Raw genomic sequence first — 23,904 nt, forward strand, 5'->3', positions numbered from 1 at the left:
CAGCTAACACAGGACTCGCCCACATGAGCAGGCAGGTGCCAGCTAAATGACCATGACCTTCTGACCTCGGGCACGTGGAGCCAATGAAAACCAGTGGCTCACGGGGACTCAGCTCAAGCTCATGTGCCCACATTCCAGAACACTTTAATCCCTACAGTGCCAGTTTGAAATATTGCCCAGAACCACGTGTTTCGCACCCAAGAGCAGCCTTTTTCTCAGTGTTTCAGCTGGTGTCTCTGGTGCCATTCCCAGTGAGAACCTGGAGGTGTGGAGATGCCTGGGAGTAAAATGCAATGGGGTTAGGGAGAGGAGAGGAAGGGGTATAAGCTAAACTGACTATTTTCACACCTGCTAAAACACCTGAAATGGACAAAGCTTTGGCAAGATGTTATTTGTGTTGTATTGATCGGTATAGCCATCCGTAGCAGAAACATTCATACATACATAGACTTACACATGTACATTCAGGCATGAATTGAGTAGAAGGCCAGGCAAACACTGTTCCTTATTTAAAGGCCAAGGAACTCAAGCCACATATAGTAGGAACACTTCCCTACAATCCCAGCTCTAGCAAACATGCAGGACAGGATTTTCAAAAGCTCTCAGCACTGGCCAAACTCCACTCTTGCTGAAAACTCAGTGGTAAAATTCACACTGACTCCAACAGAAGCAGAGTTAGGCCGACACGGACAGGGCCACCCAGAGGATTCAGGGGGCCTGGGGCAACGCGGGGGAGCTGCAGCGCTTGTACTCACCCGCTGGCGGTCTGGGTCTTCGGAGGCATTTCGGCAGCAGGGGCCCCTTCAGTTGCTCCGTGTCTTCGGCATCACTGAAGGGCCCCCGGCCACTGAAATGCTGCCAAAGACCTGGACCGCCGCCGGGCCAGGACTTGTGGGGGCACTGTGTAGCCCGGGGCCTGCGGTAAATTGCCCCACTTGCCCCCCCACTCCCCCGGGCGGCCCTGGACATGGAGCACCTTTGAAAATCCAACCCCTGAGATCAGGATTCTCGGCCCACTATGGCTTCTCTCCATCACTCTGTGCAGAGCATCCAATAAAGTCAGCTTATCCATGTGACACTGGCAGACCAGGTGCCAGCTCATGCCAGGGTCCCTGTATCTCAGCTGAACACTGACAGATACAGAGCTAGAACGAGTCAAGCTCACCCGTGTGTCAGTGTTAGGTATTAGAATAAGAACATGTAGTTTAGTGTTTAGAATTTATTGAATGCTTGTGAGCCACTGCCTGCATTAGTCTCACTTACAACCTCTGAATCCTGTATTGTGAGGTAATATTTGAGCATTTGTATTGTAAGACTTGGTGATTCTGTAAATCACCAGACAAGAGAGAGACATTAACTAGTGCGAGGTGCTGGTCTCCAACAGAAGGTCTTAAGTCCTGCCCCACAATGAAGGTCCCTGTAGTGGGGCGGCTCCCTCACTCCAGCAGAAAAAGGGTTAAAGCTGGGAGCTGCTAAACTGGGCTGCTTGGGGAAGCCACCACGGCTGGGCCAAGCCCCAATCAGGTCACAGCTGGCCTGGATCAAAAGGTCGTGAGCCAGAGGTGCAGGAGAAAGAACGAGGAGCACTTGTGGCACCTTAGAGACTAACAAATTTATTTGAGCATAAGCTTTCATGGGCTAAAGCCCACTTTATCAGATGCATGAAGTAGAAAATACAGTAGGAAGATATATATATACACAGAGAACATGCGACAATGGATGTTACCATACACACTATAAGGAGAGTGATCAGTTAAGATGAGCTATTACCAGCAGGAGAGAAAAAGAACCATTTGTTGTGGTAATGAAAATGGTCCATTTCCAGCAATTGACAAGGAGATGTGAGGAACTGTAGAGGGTGGGGAATAAGCATGGGGAAATAGTTTTACTCTGTGTAATGGTCCATCCGCTCCCAGTCTTTATTCAAGCCTAATTTGATGGTGTCCAATTTGCAAATTAATTCCAATTCAGCAGTCTCTCATTGGAGTCTGTTTTTGAAGTTTTTTTGTTGTAATATTGTGACTTTTAGGTCTGTAATCGAGTGACCAGGGACGTTGAAGTGTTTTCTGTTTTTTTAATGTTATAATTCTTGACATCTGATTTGCGTCCATTTATTCTTTTACATAGAGACTGTCCGGTTTGGCCAATGTACAGGAGAAGTCTCTCTCCAGGCCGGGAGACAGCAGGGCCTGGCTGCCTGCAGGAAGGGCACTGGGAGTGAAGCAGGGCTGGGGAGAGCCAGAGGAGCAGGGGAGCTCCAGGCTGGCAACTCCCCAGGCTGCAGGGCCTGGTCCAAGGCCCATAGAGGTACGGGGAGGCAGAGGAAGCCAGAGGTCTGAACCAGGGAGCAGGGGCTTGGTGATGACTGGCAGGAGCCCAGACTGAGGCAAGGTGGGGATAAAAGGTTGGCGGGGTTCCCAGAGAGGAGGGACCCATAGAGACTGGTAGGGGTATTGCCAGGGGGCAGCCCCAGGGTAAAGGGGCACCGGGGGTCCGGGAGGGACATGGGCCCAGTGGCAAGTGGGACACCGGCCTGCAGAGGGCACTCTAGAGGCTGAAAATGCTAATTCCCTGGATGACCAGCAGGAGGCGCTTCAGGGGTGAGTCGTGCACCACGACAGTCCCATTGACACCTGATGGACTATCTTGAGATTTGAAAGCCATTCTAATGCTTCTGGGGCAGGTAGATGTGCTAGTATGAATGGGCAGTTGTCTATGGTGTGTCTCACCGCAGTCACAATTGGTTGATTCTTTGATTTTCCATTTGTGGAGGAGATATTCACACCTTCCATGCCTTGTCCAGAGATGGTTGAGTGCAGTCCACTGCACATGAGGAAGGCAGAATCCCAGGACTTCTTTTGTTTGCAAGTGCTGACGTTCTTTCTGTTGACGTGTAACGTTGATGCATGTATCCAGAAAGGCTTCCTGGATTTGAGTCAGGAGAGTACCAGAATATTGAAGTCTCGGTGTATTGGCAGGTCCAGAGCAGCCAGGACCTTGTTGTACTCCAGAATGACAGTGAGTTAGATAACAGGACTGTCGTATTGCTAAGTGCTTGTTCCAGTGGTTTAACTCTTCCACCTAGAGAGAAGGGCTGGTATTTGGGCAGCAGCATGGGTCTGGGTACACAGGACTTCCTTCCCCGACCCTGGGATACCCCCCTTGACAAGTGACATCACCTAGGATTTGGGGAGGTTAGCCCAGGATTCTCGGGACAATGTCTATCACACAGGCAGATGGAAAAGCAGGAGCATTGTTGAATAATTCAGACCCTCTACAGATCTCCCCCAACCCATGTTCCCACATCACACTGATCTAGCTGTCCATGTTCTTATATGGTCACCATAGTATTTGGGTGGGTTCTGACCCCGTTCACTGCAGTTCAGCTAGAGAACGGTCCTGAAGCCAGCGTCTGTTCATACCCTGGTCTGGCTCCTAGCATGAACTCCTGCCCTCTCTTTGGAGTACCGAACAGCAGTGCTGCATGGCAATCAGAGCCAGAGTTCCCATTCAGTTCCCACTTCCCTCGGAGCTCAGCTCAGCATGTCTCCGCCTTGTTTTTGTGTCACATGGAACAGAAGTTGCTTCGCCCTTTCATCAACCCTGGCTCCAACAACAGTGCAAAGAGGCACATTAATAGCATCATGTTCCCCTGGCCACTGGCTGTTTCGGAACTGCGGGATGCCCATGCAACTCTTCCAGCTGCTTTCCATAAACTGCATCTCCCGAGAAATCCTAGCAGGGTTCAAAAACAGGAACTGGCTGACAAGCAATAAAGCGTGAGGCTTTCTCCTAAAGAACGACGTGGCCCAATCTAAGATCGAGTGAGGAGCTACAGCGGGAGAGGAGGGCATCTGGCTAAAAGTTCTTCTCTACTTTAGTGCTGGGCAAAATCCATCCGCTTTGGTGTTTGCGGTTCCCTTGGAATTACCCAGAAGCCCAGAGAGTGTGTACGCATGAACGTTCCTCTAGGGGGCGCCGCTGTGAACCAGCGCCTCTGACTCCAATGGGCATAAACAAGGCGACGTTTTAGTCCCGGGTATTTTCGTAAAAGTCATGAACGGGTCACAGGCAATAAACAAAAATTCATGGCCCGTGACCTGTCCATGATTTTTACTATATACCCCTAACTAAAACTTGGGCAGGGGGCTGCAAGTGCGCTGGGCGAGGCGGTTTGGGGGTGCCATGGGTGCTGGGGTGGTGGCTCAGGTGACCAGACAGCAAGTGTGAAAAATCAGGATGGGGGTTAGGGTTAGGGTTGGGGGGTAATAGGAGCCTATATAAGAAAAAGCCCCCAAAATTGGGACTGTCCCTATAAAATCGGGACATCTGGTCACCCTAGCGGTGGCCCAGGACCCCCACAGGTGCTGGGGTGGAAGCGGGTGGCAGCACATGGCCCGGGACCCCCGCTGGTGCTGGAAGGGAGTGGAGAGAGTTGGCAGGGCTGGCAGGCTCCCTACCCAGTTCCAACTGGAAGGTCCTTGCAGCTCCAGGGGAAGGGGCAGCCAGGGGGACTCCGCTCACTGTTCCCTCCACAAGCGCTGGCTCCACAGCTCCCATTGGCCGGGAACAGCAGCCAATGGGAGCTGTGGGGGCGGTGCCTGTGGGCGCGGGCAATGCACGGACTCCCCTGGCCCCTCCCTCTAGGAGCTGCAGGGAGCTGCCGGTGGGAGCCGGGGAGCCCTCCCTCTGAGGTAAGTGCCACCCCAGCCCCTGCCCCAGCCGTGAGCCCTCTCCCACATACCCAAACTGCTGCTGCTGACCCAGGACCTGCCCAGCTTGGCTGCAATGATAATGGCTGAGAGCACTGTTGTTTGAGTGAGCATAAGCACACTGCAACATTGTAGAATACTGTAAAATATTTTTTTAAGGGAATTACTGGGGATGGATGTCAGGAGACCCAGGTTAGATTCCCAGTGGTGACACCGACTCCTTGGGTGATCCTGGGCAAGTCACTGCCCCAATCTGTGCCTCAGTTTCCCCATCTGTAAGAGAGAATGAGGCTTGTTTTCCTTTGTACAGCATTTCTTTGAGCTCAGAAGGGAAGGGGCAGCATGAGCTCATGTGGCAACAGAAAAAAGTCTCAGGACTACCCCCCTCCCACCATAAATGTTGGAACCAACCAGCTCATTCTAAAGAAATGGAGCGGAATTGTGACCCCCTAGAAGCTTTTCATGACCCCCAGGGGGGTCAAAAACTCCCCCCCCACCCCACTTCAGAACCCATGAACTAGATGACGCAATTTTTTGCCCTCAGACCACAAAGACTCTCCACTTCAGGATAATTTGTGTCATGCAGAAACCGTGCCAAATCCTAGTCGCCCCCTCCTAAAGCCTTATCTCCGGCAGCGAGACTGTCCTAAGCAGCAGCTGTAACGCCCTTCAGCACTTGAGACCCATTAGCTGAGTCAAGAGCACTCTGAATAATGCAGAGGCCGTGGGAGCTGAGCACTCGCAGAGAAACATCTTGTAACGAGACAACTCGTGAGGGGCAGAGAGACGCCGTGTATCGCCGAGGGCCAAAACAAAACACATCCCAAGAAGGTCAAAAATAATGAAGTTAGCAGCTTGTTAGGTCAACTAGGAGACCTGGTTCTAGCACTGCGGAGAGGCCAGGACCTAGTGTGCTAGAACACGAAGTCAGAAAACGAATGTTCTAATAATACGAGGCTGAATCCGGCAGCCCTCACTCAGGCACTCAAATAAATGTGTTAGTCTCTAAGGTGCCACAAGGACTCCTTGTTCTTTTTCATATCTCCCATAGAGGCACATTACTCCTCTGAGGGTGCAATTTGCCTCCGTGGAGGGCAGCCACCCTCCTGTGAGTTTAAAGGGGTGACATTTATTCTCTAGTGTGTATTTGTGAGGACTGATCCTGCAAGCATCTGTAGAAACCCCCCTAATCTTAAAATACTCCAGCCATGCTTGACTCTGCCATGTCAGGCTGCAGTAGGACTGTCCGGGGGGTGGGGGAAAGTGGGGCAATTTGCCTCATGCCCCCATGAGAATATAGTATTGTATAGTATTGCAACTTTTTTTATGGAAGGGGCCCCCGAAATAGCTTTGCCCCAGACCCTCTGAATCCTCTGGGCAGCCCTGGGCTGGAGATCCCACTGGATTAGAGGATTTCTTTGAACTGCCTGCTTCCAGGCAGGCCCTAATTTTGCCAAGAGCTGCTATTCTTCACAAGAATGTGGGTGCCTCTCTTCCCAACAGCCCTGGAGAGCAGAGAGGCATAAGAAAGCCAGCGATGCTGCTGCGTATCTGTGGGGCGCACCAACGCCTCGCCGAAAGCTGGTGCGGGATGGCATCCGCCTGGTTTCTGGTTTTGCAGGACTGCCTGAGTTCGTGCAGCGGCGGGCACATCGTGGCTGTGCAGCTACAGCAGGAGTTGCATTTGATGGCCCATTTCAGCAGCTGCCGTTGGGCCAGTGTCCCCATGGGACACAAAGAGGAATACTTCACTGAGATCTTTGCTTAGAGAGGGGTGGACTCAGACTCACTCCCATGGCCCAAGGTGGTGTCTTACAGGCCACTGAGGATGATGCTTTTGCTCAGTCGGAGTCTCATGAGGCTAGGGGAGACTGGGACACTACTTGGGAGCACCCCATTCAAGCCCTCCTCACACAGACCCACCCTTTTTTGCAGAATTTAAACCTCCATCTAAAACCAGTTAAGCATCTAGCTCTCAAGAAAATCTTCCAAATGTGACCCAGTGCAGAGATGTCTTATTAGCTGCAGACAGACTGAACCAATGCTTCTGAGGGGAGTAAACTCGCTAGCTCATCTCAGGAGGGTGTTTACTCTGAAACCTATTGATGACGGTGGCAACACAGAAACTGAAAGCTTTCCTCAGCTGATCATTTGGGTAGAAATTTCTGTGAGTGTGATTACATCCTGACAATGCAGGCAGAGATGGAGTAGCCCAGCACCTCTTTCATTCCCAACCTGAGTCTTGGCTGAAAGATGAAAGTAAACACTAGTTTTCCATGCTTTTGGCCCAGTGTGACATTACCCAGGGTACAATCTGAACTGTTGAACAGCTGTGTTCTCCAGTGTGGGGTGCCTTTTACACTGCTTCATTGTGAGAACAACCATTCCTGATCTGCTCACACAGTCTCCAGCAGGTCAATTACTCCTTACTATGTTTTCTGAGTGCTATGGCCAGCAGCTCTCCAATTACACTGCAGAGCCACACGAGCAAATTCCCAGTCCCAGTCTTTCCCCCAGAAATGTGCATCTTGTACTGCCCAGCCTCTTCTGGACAACACAAGCTCATATAAAGCCCATCATTTTATTAATAGAAAATGATATGCCCTCATCCTCTTAGCTCAAGTGGAGTTTCTCAAACACTTCAAGCAAGACACACTACTTTAGATAAAAAAATAAAACAAGTTTATTAACCACAGAATGGTAGATTTTAAGTGATTACAAGTTCTGAGGCATAAAAGTCAAAATTGATTACAGTCTTACTGGCTGAAATCCTTTCAGACAGGCTCCCTCCCTCAGTCCTGAGCTGTTTCTTTATTTCTCTGGTATCATGGCTGCCATGGGTAGAGAAAGGGATGAATATTTTGGGGTGTCTGTTTCCCATTCTTACACCTTTTCCTTTTTGAGAATCATCTCCAGCTGGGGTTTGGAAGACAGAAAGTCTGTGGGGATGGGAACTTCCAGCTGTTTCTTTGCCATAATGTAAATTTCTCACTCGTACCCTTTTTCCATGTATCCATGTGATAGTCCATTTGATTTTGTTGACACCTGGCTGAGGCATCAGTTTGCCTTTTGTCTCTGTGGAACTGGTTTGTGGCTTCTTCCCCAGATTTGGATCATGTCTTTGTAACATCATGCAGTAGAACCTTGTAACTTTATATAAAATGTTGCTACACATATTTTACCAGGACAATAATGATCAGCAAATTATGAGTTTTCAGATGATACCTTACAAGACATAGTTTGTACAAATTTTATCATAGTCTTGAAAAGGGGGTGGACATAGGGATAGAGACTGTCAGACTCAGTCAGTTCTATTGTAGTGGTCTATATGCGCATTCCAGACAGGTCTCCCGTAACCAAAGACATATCGACTCAGCATGTAACAGGCCTTCTATGGAGTCTTGCATGGTAAACACAGGACATATGGGGCCCTGTTTTCCTACTGCACCCTTGTTTGGCTGAAAGCACATCAGTCATTACTGCTATCAGACTGTGTAGTTTGTGCAGGACAGTAATATTCATAAATTCTTAGATTATAAAGTCAGAACACGGAACATTATGATCATCTCCTGCATAACCCAGGCTATAGGACTTCCCTGCACTGATCCCTGTTTGGACTAGAGCATCTCTTTTAGAGTAACCTGCCATCTTGCTTTTAAAATGGCCAGTGATGGAGAATCCACCAGGATCCTGGGTAAGATATGCCAATAATTAGCTACCCTCCCTGTCAAACACGTGCGCCTTCTTCCCAGTCTGAATGAACAAACACATCTGCATGGCTGCTATTTGTATTTATCGTAATGACGTTTCAGTCCCTCCCATGCAGAACAAGCTCCTTAATGATTCCCCAGAGGCCCCGGTGCGGGGGCTGGTGTGGGATGGAAGATCCTGAGTTATATGGACAGAAGAGAAAATGAGAGGGGAGGGGTTTATCTCTCCAGACCAGAGAGGGGCAGTATCTCCTATCAGGAGAGGAGACTAGTGTCAGGGAAGCAGTGGGAGCGCATAATGAGATGCCAGCCACCCCCTTGCTGCCAGCTGAACAATAGCTGTTTATGGTAAATGCTAGTTCCTGCTCGTCACATAGGCACAATCAGCCTTTTCCACCAGCAAGTCGCTGGGAGAGGTGCTGTGTGATTGAAGAGGACTTGTGGGGCTTATCTCACCCAGCAGGCACTGGAGCAAAGAGAGAGGGTCTGTATTGATCTGACAGCAGCAGGATGTTAGGTGAAGAAGCGGCCCGAGGGTGAGGCAGTGATGTAAAAATGTAAAGAAATCTCTTCTACTGCCCCGCTGGCTCCTCGCCCTGGGGCTGCCTCCAGCCCTTAGGGTGACCAGACAGCAAGTGTGAAAAATCAGGACAGGGGGTGGGGGGTAGTAGGAGCCTATATAAGAAAAAGGCCCCAAAATCGGGACTGTCCCTATAAAATCAGGACATCTGGTCACCCTACCAGCTCTGTATCTCGTGGGTCTGATGTCAGGGATCACTGCTGAGAGGATATGATGTACCTCACCCTTCTGAGCTCCAGTCATTCCCAGCTCAGGCATGCGTCCACCTGTCCACCCAGCAGGGCCAGGGCTGGCTCCAGCTTTTTTGCCTCCCCAAGTTGCAGGGGGGAAGAAAAACCCGACTGAGTTCCCGCCGAAGTGCCACCGAAGAGGAAGAGACGGAATGAAGGGCTCGCTGACGAATTGCCGCTGAAGACTACAGCAGAGCGCTTGAAGGACGGACTGCCACCCCTATCTATTGGCAGCCCGAGGCAGCTGCTTCCTTCGCTGGTGCCTGGAGCCAGCCCTGAGCAGGCCCTTGCACAGGGCCTCCCTCAGAGCTCACCCTGACCTGTCCACCCACCTGCCATGTGTACACTGGGACTCAATGAGAGGATTTTCCTGCGTGACTAGTGATTTTGGATGCCCAACTTGACAGCCTTTAAAGCAATGGTTCTTAACCAGGGGTGCACGCACCCGCTGGGGGTGCAAGGTGCCCTTTCTGGAGGTGCAACACATGCCTGGCTGGTGGGTCGGCATAGAGTCGGGGCAACCAGTAACTCCCACTCAGCAGTGAGCAAAGAGCCAGATCCAGCACCAGAGACCTGACAAAGGGAAACTGAGAAGCTACAGTGAGATACAACCACCCCTCTACTAAAATCAGAACAAACAGACCAGCCTCCAGCTCAGGGCTTGGATGGATTCTTCTGACTTGGTTACTTTAAAAGCTCATCAAAGCCCAGAAAGCTGTTAGTGAGAAGAAAGCTGCTTTGTCGTTTTGCCTCTGTCGGTTGAAGTGCAAAATCGCTGCTACAAGCACACAGAGAGAGGGCTAATGAGCCTGGTTTTTAGAGACACTGATATTCTGCCCCCGGTCTGGGGACAGTAGAGAAGGAACAAGGAGAGCGAGGATCAACTCCCAGCTCTGCACAAGCTTCCCGGCACCCGAGGAGTCCCCCTGACCTCAAAGACACATATGGGAACGAGGCGCTGTCACGGGGCGTGCTCACCGCTAGGGGCGCCTCCTCCTGGCTGCTCTGGGGATTAGCTCTTCACAGGTCCAGGGCCCTCTGCTGCTGTCACTGCATGCCATCCTGGGGCTGCTCTTTCAGTCTCTGCAACTCCAGCTGCTCCTTCTTCATGGCCTGACCAGAGGGCCAAGTCACTAAGCATGGTTCCTCCTTCCAGGGAGTCCAAGTCTTCTCTAATGAACAGGCTTAGGCAGTCCTTCCACTCACTTCCCCAGTGGCTGGTAGGGGAACCTGGGCCCACCCTCTTCTCCAGAGTCCAGCTCAGGGACCTTCTAGTCAGCAGCCAAGGTCTGCACCTTCCTGAACCTTGCAGCCTTCTCCCTGAGCCTTTCCTTCTCTTCTGGCTCCCCCCTGCTCTGGGTTTGCCAGCCCCACAACCCCCTCCTCCTGGTTCCCTTCCAAACAGCCTCCCTTTTGCAGCCAATGTCCTGTCTTTATACTCCCAGCCCAGCATGTTCCTCCTCAGGGGCATTTACTGATTCCCCTCAGCAGCGGCTTGTGGGGGGAATTATCCCCCTTCTCAATCTGCATTAACCCTTTCCTGGCAAGTGTGGGAAAACTCCCCCCTCACCCCAGGCACCTAGATCTCATTGCCTTTCAGGGACACGGGGTGGCTGGGGTGGGGGAGCTTTGTGCCTCTGGGCTTTGTCGGATCCAGGGCACAATCTCTCTGGGTTGCCCAGCTGCAAAAGGAAGATGGTAACAATCCTTCTCCACCACATTTTCTTTAGGTCTTCAGAGCAGGGACTGCAAGTGTGGCCCTGATCTTGGTTTGGGCCATGGGGTGTCACCACAGTGTAACTAAATAATAAAATCTGCTGCGAATTGAATGATACTCAAACTGTGCTTAGAATGTGAGGCTCAAGGAAGCCCTTGTGGTTCCAGAGGGGAACTTTACTGGCTAGGGTCTTATTCACTAGCCATTTAGCACACAGAATAGTCTAGTCTCCTGTGGCTTGTAAGACTTCAGTCTCGTTCCAGTTGTTGGGTTTAGCGTGGTGGTCTGGGATATACAGGAGGTCAGACGACGTGATCTGCTGGCCCCTTCTGGCCTTACCCTCTGAAATTTAGCCCACTCCTAGCATCCCTTGCGCTTTCCCCACCGTGCTGAGGTTGGAAAATATTCCCCCTTTCACCCTATGTTCTAAAGAAATGGAAAATGTGCCAGTCAGCATCGGGTGCTTAACACGTATCCTGCCAGTGGTTTTTGCATTTGGCCAATGGGTGGCAAGAACACGACTCTTTCTTCTTCTACAGAGACCATTGCACTGATTGCAGAGGGACCCACTGTATACTGAAAGGCACAGACATCACATGGCAGGAGATTTGAGTTGGTGCAAAAATACTTTATTGATACACAAGTGCCAGGACAGACGCTGAAAGAGAAAAGGGACTTGTGCACAGAGTAAAAGTCTCCACCATTATATAGACACGCGGCATTCTGATCAAATCTACCACCCCCTGGGGTTGCAGTGCTGTCACTGGGCTGCAGGCCACAACAACAGCAAGGAGAGAAGGTATCTCCCTGCACAGGACTCACCCCTCACACTGAATAGAATCTGGCAGTGTAGGGCCTATGACATGCAGTGGAGCAGTTCTGATTCCCCCCACCTCCAGCAGAAGGCAGCAGTGCACACTCTTCAGCCAGCTCCTTGCACCATTTTCACATTTGAGGGTAGAATAAAATGTCCAGATCTCTTGTGTTTATGTCCAGATGCCCAGCTACAGGGTAGAATTTCATGGCATTGGGGAATACACTCCATGGTAGGCCCTGGTTCCCAGGGGCTGCTACATGAGATCAATGCAAAAGGGAATGTCTACATTTGAGATGTCTGAGGTGAGCAAAGTGCTTCTTCAGGATCCTTTGGAAAAAGTTCCTCTTGGTCTTGGCAGGGAGCTCTGGGCTGGAGTAGCTCCTCTGATACACAGTTTCTAAGGGCAGAGACTTCTGCTTGCCCTCTGTGTCCTCTGCCTCTGTGTCCCCCAGCATGTCTGTGATCCGGCTGCCTTTTATTGGGCTGGAACAACTTCTGGGCAAGGGGGGCCTGGCTGGTTGATCACAGCCCTGGCTCCCTTTTCTACCCCTGCAACTGGGATGCTGGGAACTGTGCAGCCTGAAGTCTGTCAAGTAGCCACCCCTCCAGGAGCGACTGTCCGTGTGGGTGATGGGTGCCCCGGGGTCTCGGCAGTTTCCCGGCTGCTCTTGGGTGACAGAGTGTTTCTTGGCACCAGGACACCTGGAGGGCGCTAAGTCCAAGTGGAAAAACAAGGCCTCCTCATTGGTCACTTGAGGGCTCTCCCCCAGGGTGACAAAACCATAAGGGGTGGTGATCTTGGGCAAGTGGGGCAGGGACAGGGCCGCCCGGGTGACAGGGTCTGGAATATCCTCCACCCGGGCGGCCAGCTCTGCACTGGAGCGGCACGGCACGGAGCCCTGCAGGTCACTCCCTTTCTTCATGGCGGGATCCGAGCTGCTCCTCCTGGCCTTCCGCTCAGGCTGTCCCATGCCTGGCCTCCACAGCCTCTCCTTCCCCTTGCTGAAGAGCCTGTGGTCCTCCTGGATGGCCAGCGAGGGGATGATGAACTGTGGGATGCGGTCGGGCGTCACCATGTAAGTGAAGACGTCTCGGGCGCATTTGCCGTGGCGGGAGCTCCAGCAGAGCCTCGCAGGCTCCCAGGCAGACATCTCCATCCAGAAGGTAAACTGGCTCCTCTCCTCTGTGCCCGGGAGCCTGGTGCTCAGTTCCCCAGCTCTGTGGAGCAGCCTCCTCTCATTTATACTCTCCACTGAGCCCTGATTGCTCCCCCTTCAGTGACGCTCCGTGATGACTATCACCAGACAGCCAGGGCTGCACCTGCTCTCTCCGAACAAGAGATTATTCATCAGCTGGCCCATACAAAGCACAGCAGGGAGGAGAGGAGAGGACACCCAGCCCCCTAACCTCGGCTCCTGCTCGCCTTCTCAGGTGGATCCTGTCTAGGGGCCACTTACATAGATGGGTTCCTGCCACCACTTGGGTAAGAGCGAAAGGGAACTCTTCCTCCAAGAAGCGCCGGAGCAGGTGCTGTCCCCAGGGGCTGCAGGGCACTCGGGAAGCAGAGAGCAGTTGGCTACTAGATACAAAGAGGGGGAAAGAATTAATCAATAGAGCATTGGCTTTTCCAGGGCTGAGTCCCGTAGGCACAAGGTATGGGGAGCAAGGGGGGCAGTGTATGGGGGCAGCAAGAAGTAAATGCTCGTCTAAGGGTTGGATCTTTCTTTCTTTCTTTCTTTCTTTCTTTCTTTCTTTCTTTCTTTCACCCCTTCAGGTTTCCACGTTAACACTGAGACCAGGTAGGATCTCTAGCACCTTTAGTTACAAAGCCACTGCTCTGCGAATGTTTGGCCCAGAAACCCCAGCTAGCATCTTTGCTGTTATTAGTTCCTGATTTGATTTTAATTGCTTCTTTTAGCAACTCTTTGTATTTCTCTCCCTTTGTGCAGCGCCGGAGGGGCTGAGGCCTCTCTGCGGGGTGGGCGGGGGCGGTTCTCAGACTCCAGAGATGAGGAGCTGTCTCAACTGTTGCCGAATCCAACAAAACCACAAAATATTCTTTCATGAATGACTGGGTGGGAAGGCGGGGGGTCGATGGCCCCTGGGCATTTACAGCGATGTGGCCCCATAAGTGTGGGAGCATAAAGACAGGCCTTGAAATCATTCCCAAAGGGTGCAGGTCTTGTATCCTTCTCTCCCTGCACGGAGGCGGAGACGCAGATCCCCGAGGGAGAGGGTTTGCTAATGAAGACAGCTCTGGGAACAGCTGCAGAAAGGCTGCGGTACATTTCTTCCTGCAGTTGAACCAGAGTGAAGAGTGCAGAGAAGCAAACAGTCTCGATTGCTGTGCTACGCTGAACAGGGTAACCAGGGGACACTGGCTCCTGCTCCCAGCCCCGTCTAGCTGAATCGGCCCTAATAAAGACCTGTCTGCTGTATTGTTCCTTGCTTTGATTCCATCCCATTTGCTCCGTTTCCTTGCGGGTGACCTTTCTAGTGCAGCCGGCGCTTTCCACAGGGCTGAATTCCCAAGCCCGCACCACGAGAGTCACTGGGAGTTTCACTGTCCATTTCAGTGAGAGCAGTGAGACCCCCCCAGTGCAGAGGAAAAAAGAACTGGCCTGAATTTGTGCCCCAAACTGAAGCGAGGGGTGTGACGAACTGGGAATGTTCTTAATGTTTTCTCTGAATACTGTGTTGGTGCCTCAGTGTCCCCATGGCAGTTCTTAAGTATCTGGCAGAGCAAAGGGCCAGTGCACCTAAATGCCTGACCCTCTGTCTCCTAGCAACTGATGGCCTGGGCCCCTCCTCTGCAAAGGTGCCAACTGAAGGTGTTGGAGACAAAGAGATCAGGTGACTTCCTGGCCCGGGAAAGGAACGGAGCAGAGAGGAGGGGCTGGAGGGGGTTGTTGGTCTGGAGCTGGCTGAGGGCAGACGTGGGGGTCTGGCTCACTGCCCCCCAGAATGGACCCGGCCAAGGGGTCCGGTTCACTGTATCTACAAGCTCTGTTTTAGACCCTGTTCCTGTCATTGAATAAACCTCTGTATTACTGGCTGGCTGAGAGTCACGTCTGACTCCAAAGTGGGGTGCAGGACCCTGTGGCTTCCCCAGGACCCCGCCTGGGTGGGTTCACTGTGGGAAGCGCACAGAGGGGCAGAGGATGCTGAATGCTCCAAGGAGAGACCCAGGAGGTGAAGACGTGTGAGCTTCTTGCCCTGAACAAGTCTGCTCCAAGGGAGAGGAGGCTCCCCAAAGTCCTGACTGGCTTTGTGGGGAGCAGTTCCAGAGCATGGCCCGGTGACTCTGTGACAAGGGGTAAATCTGCATTGAGATCAGAGGTGATTCTGCAGCACCCCTGCATGTTCCTGAGCTAGCATTGATCTAGCAGTGAAGACGCAGCAGCATTGGCTACGTTGGGGGAGTATGGACACAGGGCTCGGGGTGGAGCTGTACAATCCACGGTGCTGCAGCTTCACTGCTTATATTCTTCAAGCTAGCTAGGTCCAGGTGTGTAGCATGTCTATGCATGCTACAATCATGCCTCTGGCTGCAGTGTAAACATACCTTCGTCTGAATCTAAATTCAATTCCCGTAGGCAAAAACATGCCCATTTCCTTGTATGCACCTTGATCGGAGCCGGCAGCAGAGCAGTGGGACTGATCCCATGAGGAAAAGCTGTCCCTAGGGAGTTTTCAGATGGGCTCAGATCCCTCTGAACTGTTCAGCTAGGACCCCGGCGTGGGAAGTGTCAAACACCGCTGGCTCCATGGGTTTGCAAACTGCATTTCAAATAAGCTCTGCTAAGCCCCAGAATTCTAGGTGGCCTGACTTAATCTTTCCAGGGTTACCCCTCTCGAGCTGCAGGAGGGGGGGTAACGACACCCCCATGTTAACCTAATAGCACACTGGAGGGCTGGGGTCCTGCCCCTCACCTGCTCTGTATGGCCTGCAGCTCTTGTGAGGCTCAGCAAGGGAGCATCGGGGAGGTTAGCTCAGTGGGAGGATAATGTGAGATTCAGATATAGGAGCTGGAGAAACATCACTAGCTCGAAGAATATTTTAACTGATGTGCCAGAGTCCAACACGTGGTCTTGGCACCCTCACCCAGCAAGGGCCCATAGTGCGCCCCTAGCCCCTAGATCCTCTTGCAACACTCATGTCCCATCTGTGCCCTTTGGCCAGTGGCCTTTTGTGGCTAATGATCCTTGCTGGCCTTTTATAACCCAAAAATGAGGGACAAAGGCAAAGACAGGATGGCTGGTCCTGTGGCTAAGGTGCCAGCCGAGGACTTGGGATTCAATTTCAGGCTCTGTTGTTTGACCCCGGACAAGACCCTGCCTATCTGTAAAATGAAGATACTGATGCTTCTATTCTCCCCCCTGTTGTCGGTCTTGTCTACTCAGATTATCCCTCAGCACCGCCCACCCCAAACGTTCAAAAAATCATAAGTCAGCCCCTCTTACAAGCATGAGACTTTAAAATATAATCCCTCTGGGGTTCTTTGCCTTCTGCTTTCTCAGGCTTTAGGTTGCACCTTGGTCACATTTGCAAGCAATTTCTGCAATCTGAGGGCTAGAAACTTACTTTACATATAGAAAATCTATATTCTCCCCCAATCACATGCCTCCAGGAGCTGGGGCTTTAAGAAAAACAAGTATTGTGATTAAGTCACAGATGTTGCCAACACAGGTGTCTAAACAGCCCCTAGCATAAAGAGGCCCTGATCTCAGCTGGTGTCTGATCCAAAGCCGACTGAATTCAGTGTGTATCTTTCCCTCGCTGTTGGGAAAGGCAGAGTCATGTGGAGATCTCTGCCCGTGCAGGGGGGAACGGGATGGAGAGAGGTGCAGATCTAGGGATCAAGGATCTGAAGAACAGTTCTCCTGGGCTGCTATTGTCAGGGGCTTGGGAGAAGGCCAGACATGGTCCAGTGATGGGTGCGGGGTTAAAGCCAACAAGACAGACACATTGGTTGATCTGGGCCAAATTCTAAGCTGGTGTAAATCAGCATCGCTCCACTGAAGTCAATCCCAGCTAACAGCAATGGAGAATCTGGGCCCTGCTCTGGCAGTAGCCGGGGTCCGATGCTCAGGGAAAGCAAGCCTATAAACAGGATGCCAGAGCAGGGCCGGCTTTCGGAAGTGCGGGGCCCAATTTGAACATTTTCGGTGGGGCCCTGGCAGGGATGTCTTAAAAAAAAAAGTGGGAAAAAAAGCCTTTCATTTCTTTCATGTGTTATTTACTTTCCATAACTATATAAATAATAAAATTATATATTATATACATTGCATCATATATGCTGTTGATTGGTTATTAATGACTGCCGTTCACGTGTGTGGGTCCCAGCTGCTCCCTGCCCCCCTCAATGAGGCAGGTGTGCAGGGTTACTGCCCTGGGAACTACAGGGCACAAGTGGACATGGGGCTGGCTGGAGGCAGGGCAGGGGCTGACTGGAAGTAGGGTCTGGCTGCAGGCAGAGCAAGGGGGCGGGGCTGGTTGGAGATAGGGGGTGTGTGGGGCAGGCTGGCTTCAGGCAGGACCACAGGGAGATGCCGCATGGGGTTGGCAGGGCTGGAGACAGAGGAGTGTGAGACTGGCTGGCTTCAGGCACAGGGGTGCAGCAGGGGTTGGCTGGAGACAGGGCAGGGTGTGCAGGGCTGGTGCGGGTAGCAGTGTGTGTGGGGCTGGCTGGCTTTGGACAGGGCCACAGGGGTATGTGGCAGGGTCTGACTAGAGACATGGCAGGGGGGTTGACAGGGACTGGCTGTGGGCACAGGGTGCAGAGCTGGCTGCAGGCAGGGGGAGCAGGGCTGGTGTGGGCAGGGTAGGGGGTGCAGCAGAGGCAGCTGGAGCCACAGCCCTTTAAATAGCCCCCAAGCTCCCTGCTATCCCAGGGCTTTGGGGGCTATTTAAAGGGCCCGGGGCTCCCCAGCTTCTACCCCGCCCTGGACCTTTTAAATAGCTGCAGGAGCCCTGGGGAATGCATGGGGGTGGCGGGGCTCTGGCTGCTATTTAAAGGACCGGGGTGGCAGAGGCAGCTGGAGCCCTGGCCCTTTAAATAGCCCCGGAGCCCCTCACTACCCCAGGGCTCTGGAGGCTATTTAAAGGCCCGGAGCTCCAGCCGGGAGAGTGGGGCCATGGGGCTTGTCGCACTCCGGCCGGGGCTCCAGCAGGAGAGCGGGGCCTCGGGGCTTGCAGCACTCCGGCCGGGAGAGCGGGGCCGCGGGGCTTGCCACGCTCCGGCCGGGGCTCCAGCCAGGAGAGCGGGGCCGCGGGGCTTGCCGCGCTCCAGCCGGGGCTGTGGGGCTTGCCGCGCTCCCATCTGTGCTTCGCTCAAGGGAGCGGGACCACCCGGAAGACCCCGGAGCAGATCACAGCCAGGGACCCGGGGTAAGTTTAAAAAAAAAAGTGTTTAAGGCACGAGGCCCTCTTAGGCGCGGGGCCCGATTCCTGGGAATCGGGCGAATAGGCCTAAAGCCGGCCCTGTGCCAGAGGCCTGGGCCATGGCTTAGGTGAGCCTGGAAGCTGGAAGCTCCCCGCTGACCCCTAGCTGGGAGGGGCTTGAGACATGTCCTCTGCACATGTCATTAATCATGGGAAACGTTTTGTGACGCCTTTTCTAGACATGGTACCCGATCCTCAGGCTCCGTGGCAGCCCGTGGCTGGCAAAGTCAGCCATACCGGCACAGGAGGTCAGCATGCCATGGGGGGAGGAATTCTCAGTGTGACACCCCGCTCCCCAGGATTGGGATGTTGGTGGGAGGGGGGGGTTCTCGGTGGGACCCCAGGAGTGGAACGTGGGTGTGAATTAGGAGGGTGGGGCGTTGTCAGCATGAACTCCCCAGGAATCAGAGATCAGTGTGAAACAGTGGGTGGCGAGAGCTCTGAGTTTAAAACCTTTCCCATGCCACAAACCTGGGGGAGGGGTGATACACAGCAACAAGACAGCATTTGGGAGGCGTTTTCTGAGACTACGTGAGTGTCTTTCACCGGGAAGGCTGCCAGTTGCTAACTGAATCAGGCAGAGGTTTCAAAGGACCAGACGGCCTTCCCGCCCCTTCATGTTTATTGGCTCAAATGTAGGGGAGAAGTAGCTCATTTTAGCAGGGAGCGGGTGGGGCTCTCTCACTGGGCCTCCAGCTTTTCCTGCTGTTTGACTGTGGATTCAGAAAACCGAGCGATTTGCAGGATCTCCCCATTCTAGTGCCCTTCGCGGGCAGGTGGATTGGTACTGGCCTTGGTATTCACAGTAATCACACAGAGAAAAACCCTCAGGGTAGAAATGCCCAGACTCAGCTGGGCATAGAATGGACTCTGGGCCCTACCTGGAATGGGCCCCCACAAATTCATATTCCACAATCACTGCAACAGCACCCTCCGAAGGCCCGATTTGCAAAGGTATTTAGGTGCCTAAAAATCCAGCCTGTCAATCCCACTAGGTGCCATCTGCATCTTTAAGCACCTAAATACCTTTACAAACTGGCCCCAATTCTCCAACCTCCTGCCTCTTGCGTGGTTATTCACCCCCATGGGAAGCTGGTGTGAAACGCCAGCAGCTCACAACGCTGGCATCACTCGGGGGAAATGCCCATATGAAGAGCAGAGCACCGGTGAATCCAGCCCAAAGCACATCCCCAGGCAGCCCTGCTCTCCATCCCCCCATTCCTAACCAGCGCTTGCCAGGAGAAGGCCCCTCAGCTGGAGAAGCTCTGCCCTGCAAGGCATAATGGTCTCAAGCTGCAGTGGGGGAGGTTTAGGTTGGAGATTAGGAAAAACTATTTCCCTAGGAGAGTGGTGAAGGCCTGGAATGGGTTCCCTAGGGAGGTGGTGGAATCTCCTTCCTTAGAGGTTTTAAGGTCAGGTTTGACAAAGCCCTGGCTGGGATGATTTAGCTCGGGTTTGTCCTGCTTTGAGCAGGGGGTTGGACTAGATATCTCCTGAGGTCCCTTCCAACCCTGAGATTCTATGAGGCAAAGCCTGTGGGGAGCTGGGCTGATTAATTGAAACTGGCAGCTCATCAGCACAACCCAGAGCAGCTGGGTCAGAACCAATATGTAGCTACCATGGAGGGGGGTGGGGCTAAGCCAGGTTTCTGTCCACTCCAGCCCGTCACTTGTCATGCAGCAGCAAACTGAGCTCATGGCCCCGCAGGCCAGCCCAGGGGAAAGAGAGCTCCCCCAGGTGACGGGCTGGGTTTCCTGGGAGGCAATGGGCAAGGGCTGGGGGGCATCTGGCTCTTCTAACTACCCCTCTCCCTCTGCATTCAGGAGTTACCAGCTGCCCAGACAGACTGTGAATTCTCCCTGGCCAGGTTCTTCCACCACATTGCTCCGCTGGGGCTCTTCAGTTCCCTGGTAAGTGACTCCCTGCCCTCTGCCGGCAGTGCTGGTGCACCTGAGCTGGGGGCTTGCCTGGTTTTAGGTCCTGTAGCTTCTCCCCCACCATGTACCTCAGTGCTCCTGCTTCTTTTCACTTCTTCACCCCACCCCCTGGCGCTGCAGTCAATAGACAGGTGCTCTCCTGTTTTCTCCCCACACCCCCTTGCTTTGTGCTCCAGTCCCTACCCTGCTGAGACTTTAAGGGCTTGCTTTAATGACTGTCTTGCCCAGCTGGGCGGTGGATGGTGATGTGCCCTCCTGCTGTATGGCCACTATCTGTTACTGTGGCATCTGCTGGATAGGTGGCCTGGCACGGCTTGCTCCCTGGGGTGGATCAGGGCTGGGAGCACACACCCACCTTTCCCCTGGCAGTTTTCCATTCAGACCCCCCCCACTGAGCACTTACCCTGGCACAGCTGCCAAGTTCAGGCCCCAGCCATGGTCCTGCTCAGGATAGCATGTGCTAGCTATGAGACAGAGGATCTGGTATGTTAACAAACGTGCCTGTGTAATGCAGCCAGCTCCCTGCCACGTGCACTTGGGCACTCACTAGCCAAGGCTCAGCTGCTATCACTTCCAACAGTAGCGTGTGCACCGGTGACTCTTTGGAGGGGGCCGGGGAAAGGCAGCTACCACCTCTGAGTAACATGGTCTCTCTGACCTGCCCATGCTCCATTCCCAGGGTGTGCTCCCTGGACGATGTTATTACAAACCCCACCCTACACCCATCTGATCAAATGGGGAGTGGGGAAAAGGTTCGGTGGCATGGCCGGGGAGAGCAAGAAACTATGCTCCGTATCTCCCCACCCTGCTTCCCTTCCTGCAGCCATTTGGGGACCCTCTGCCGCTATTTAGTGTCAGACTGAACTGAGAGGAGGGAGTAATTGACCCCTTCCTATTGTCAGGCTTCTGGGAGGAGGGCTGGGGCTATAAGTTAAGCCCTGTCTGGGCGATTTGTGCCAGGGCTTGACAGTTCCTGGCCCCCGCACCTCTGGGCTTGCTGTGCTAGGTATGGAAGTAAAAAATTGCTTGAGCCTCAGCTCCTCTCTCGTTACAAATGAAGCCCTGGGCCCAGGGACCTCTGGAGAGAGGGTGGGAGGGGAGATAACAAAGGTGGCAGAAGGGAAGAGTCTAAGCCATTTGCCTTTCTCCCCAGCTGCTAGAAACTAGCCCTTCATCGCGGCAGGGTGCCCTGCAAAAGTGACCCTGCAAAGGATGAAACACAGTGAGGCTGTGCTGCCAGAGCAATGACCTGGGCTGCTCCGGAAGTCTGCACCAAGCACTTCCTAATACCAGCTCTTCGGTGTCTTCTTGCAATAATCCCTTAGCGGGGGTGGGAAATGCATCTCCTGTGTGTGATTACAGCTCTGCCCATGGCTTGCTGAGTGTCGTTCACCCCTGTGTGATGCTCCTTGGCACATGGATGGTGGTGAGCCTGGCTGGTTAAAGCCCAAGGATCAGCAATGGGCAAGGTGGTAGGAATCGAACCTGCAACCACTAGGCCCAGCCTGCAGTGAGGGGGGATTTTACAACTGGAGCTATTTGAACGCTTTCTGACAGTCTAACTCATGTTCTCAGGCCCGGCTCCTCCACAAACTCTCGGCCTGGGGCGGCCCGTCTGTCCCTGTGGAGAACATTGGCAGCCTGGACGATTGCGCCCCTTCCCTTGACAGGCCTGTGCGGCACGCCAAGAAGCGTCTCGGCAGACTGGCACACTTCCTGTTCGCCATCATCCCCGCCAGGTTCCAGCATGCCCTCGGCTACCTGCCGACAGACTGCATGGGTCAGAGCAGGATCCCTGAGGGTAAGACCGCTCAGACACGAAACGAAGCAGTGTATGGGTGAGTGGCCTGGATCTGCTGAGCACGAGGTGGCCGTGCAGCAGGCCTGGTGCATGCGTCCTGCCTGGGTGCATGCATGCTGAGTCGCTGCTCCTAGGGCACACGCCGTCAGGTGGAATGGCCCACGCTCCAGGGAAAACGCTCTACTTTAGGTACCCAGTGTGAGACCTGAAAAGGGCTGGACTTCCTGAGAGCTGGAGTCTTGCGTTGAATACCCACACAGAGTCACTAGGCAGCCCTTTATAACTTTGGCCCTGACCTACCTGGAGTGGGAGGGGAGGTGTTTGGCAAGCTTGTAGTGGGAACCTTGTCTGAATTGACCCTGTGGGACCTGTGACGAGTCCTGCAGGCCAGGGGCTCCCAGCAATGATCTCTGCTGTAATAGCTGAAGGAATCCTTGGTGATTAAACTATACAACTCAGCTGAGCTGGTCCAGCCCCCGTGGCTGGGAGCTGCCGATCATCTTAGCACGGTTCTGCCAGCTTCCCTTCCCGGTGCCCTGCAGCACCCCTTCCTCCTTGTCTGGTCCTGACACAACTGTGCTGGCTTAATAGTGGTGACAGTGCAAATGGGGCTAGGCTGAGGCCAGACACTTGGCCCTCCTGCTCCAAGGTGGGATTTGAACCGACCTCTGCAGATGTGAAAGGCTAGTTCCTTAAATCAGTGTCCTGGCCCCAGTCCACCTTCTCCCAAATAACCACTGCTTCCTCTGGGCTGTCTGTGCTGGAGGAACGGTCCAGCTAAGCGAACTGAGAGCTCAGAGGAGAGGTAGCTGTTTGCTTAAAACCTTCACGGGCTCCCCTGGCTGGCACCAGGACCTACGTCCATAGCCCTGCTGCTTGTTGGCAAAAGCGACAGCTCACCACTCAGTAGCTAGGAGACTCTGATGGTCACCCTTCCTCTTGCAGGAGGGTCTCGCCAGGAGCGGCACCAGGGTTTTTGGTGCCCTAGGTGGGGAGGGTCCTTCCACGCTCCCGGTCTTGGGGGCACTTCAGCGGCGGGTCCCGGAGCGGGTGAAGGACCCGCAGCAGATTTGCCACCGAAGACCCAGAGCACGGAAGGACCCCCGCCGCCGAATTGCCTCTGAGAGCGGCAAAATGCCACCCCTCCAAATCCTGGCGCCCTAGGCGACCACCTAGGTCGCCTAAATGGAAGCGTCGGCCCTGGGTCTTGCGGCAGGGGAGCAGAGCTGGATGTCTTAGGCAAGGCTGAAGCATTGGGCCCATGAGTCATGTAGCTAGTGTCACCCAGAAGACGTTAGTCTAGCTTTGCTGTTCCTGTTGCAGGGGAACACCACTGCCAGCTGATGGGACTCAACCCCAAGGTGCTTAAATTATGGGAGCAAGACTCCTGCCACTGTATGTGAAAAGTACATGCAGTTAAGGCTTGAAACATGGACCTCTAGCTCCAGAAACATCGGCACCCTTTCCTTGAGCTGAGCTTTTTAATACACTAATGACCTTGAAAAGAGGGTAAGGAGTGAGGGGGATAAAAATCTGCATTAGTCTGGAGAAGACAGAGGGAACCTAACTCAGCCAGGGGAGCGAATAGCACAGGGGCGGTGGGTGGGGGGAGCTGGCACTGACAGATGGCAGCTGATGCATGCGTCAGATTATTCTTTTTCCATATCTGAGAGGGTCCTAAGTAACTGTAATGACTTGGGGGAGAGCCGGATGTGTCGGTGACTAGCTCGCTGCAGATCTCTGCTGAATACGCAGAGGCAGGTGTGGAAAAAAGTCAACTTAATGTATTCTGTACAGGGAATAAGCTAGTCCAGTGGTTCTCAAACATCTGTACTGGTGACCCCTTTCACCTAGCAACCTCTGAGTATGACCTTCCCCTCCCCCCGGCCCCCCGCTTATAAATTTAAAACAATTCTTTATATATTTAACATCATTGCAAATGCTGGTGGCAAAGC

The 23,904-nt window shown here is 53.3% G+C and overlaps 1 protein-coding gene across 1 annotated transcript in view; it reads left to right on the plus strand.

Annotated features, from left to right (window-relative positions):
- Positions 1–2,906: 2,906 nt before the first annotated feature.
- LOC115638813 overlaps positions 2,907–23,904 on the plus strand; it is a 28,417-nt gene continuing 7,419 nt past the window's right edge. Inside the window, exons 1-4 of the mRNA XM_030540807.1 lie at positions 2,907–3,018; positions 4,648–4,694; positions 20,035–20,121; positions 21,724–21,949. Coding sequence (XP_030396667.1) covers positions 2,907–3,018; positions 4,648–4,694; positions 20,035–20,121; positions 21,724–21,949 — 472 coding nt within the window. The remainder of the gene's footprint in view (positions 3,019–4,647; positions 4,695–20,034; positions 20,122–21,723; positions 21,950–23,904) is intronic.

The sequence above is a fragment of the Gopherus evgoodei genome, chromosome 22, assembly GCF_007399415.2.
Source record: "Gopherus evgoodei ecotype Sinaloan lineage chromosome 22, rGopEvg1_v1.p, whole genome shotgun sequence".
Classification (NCBI taxonomy): Eukaryota; Metazoa; Chordata; order Testudines; family Testudinidae; genus Gopherus; species Gopherus evgoodei.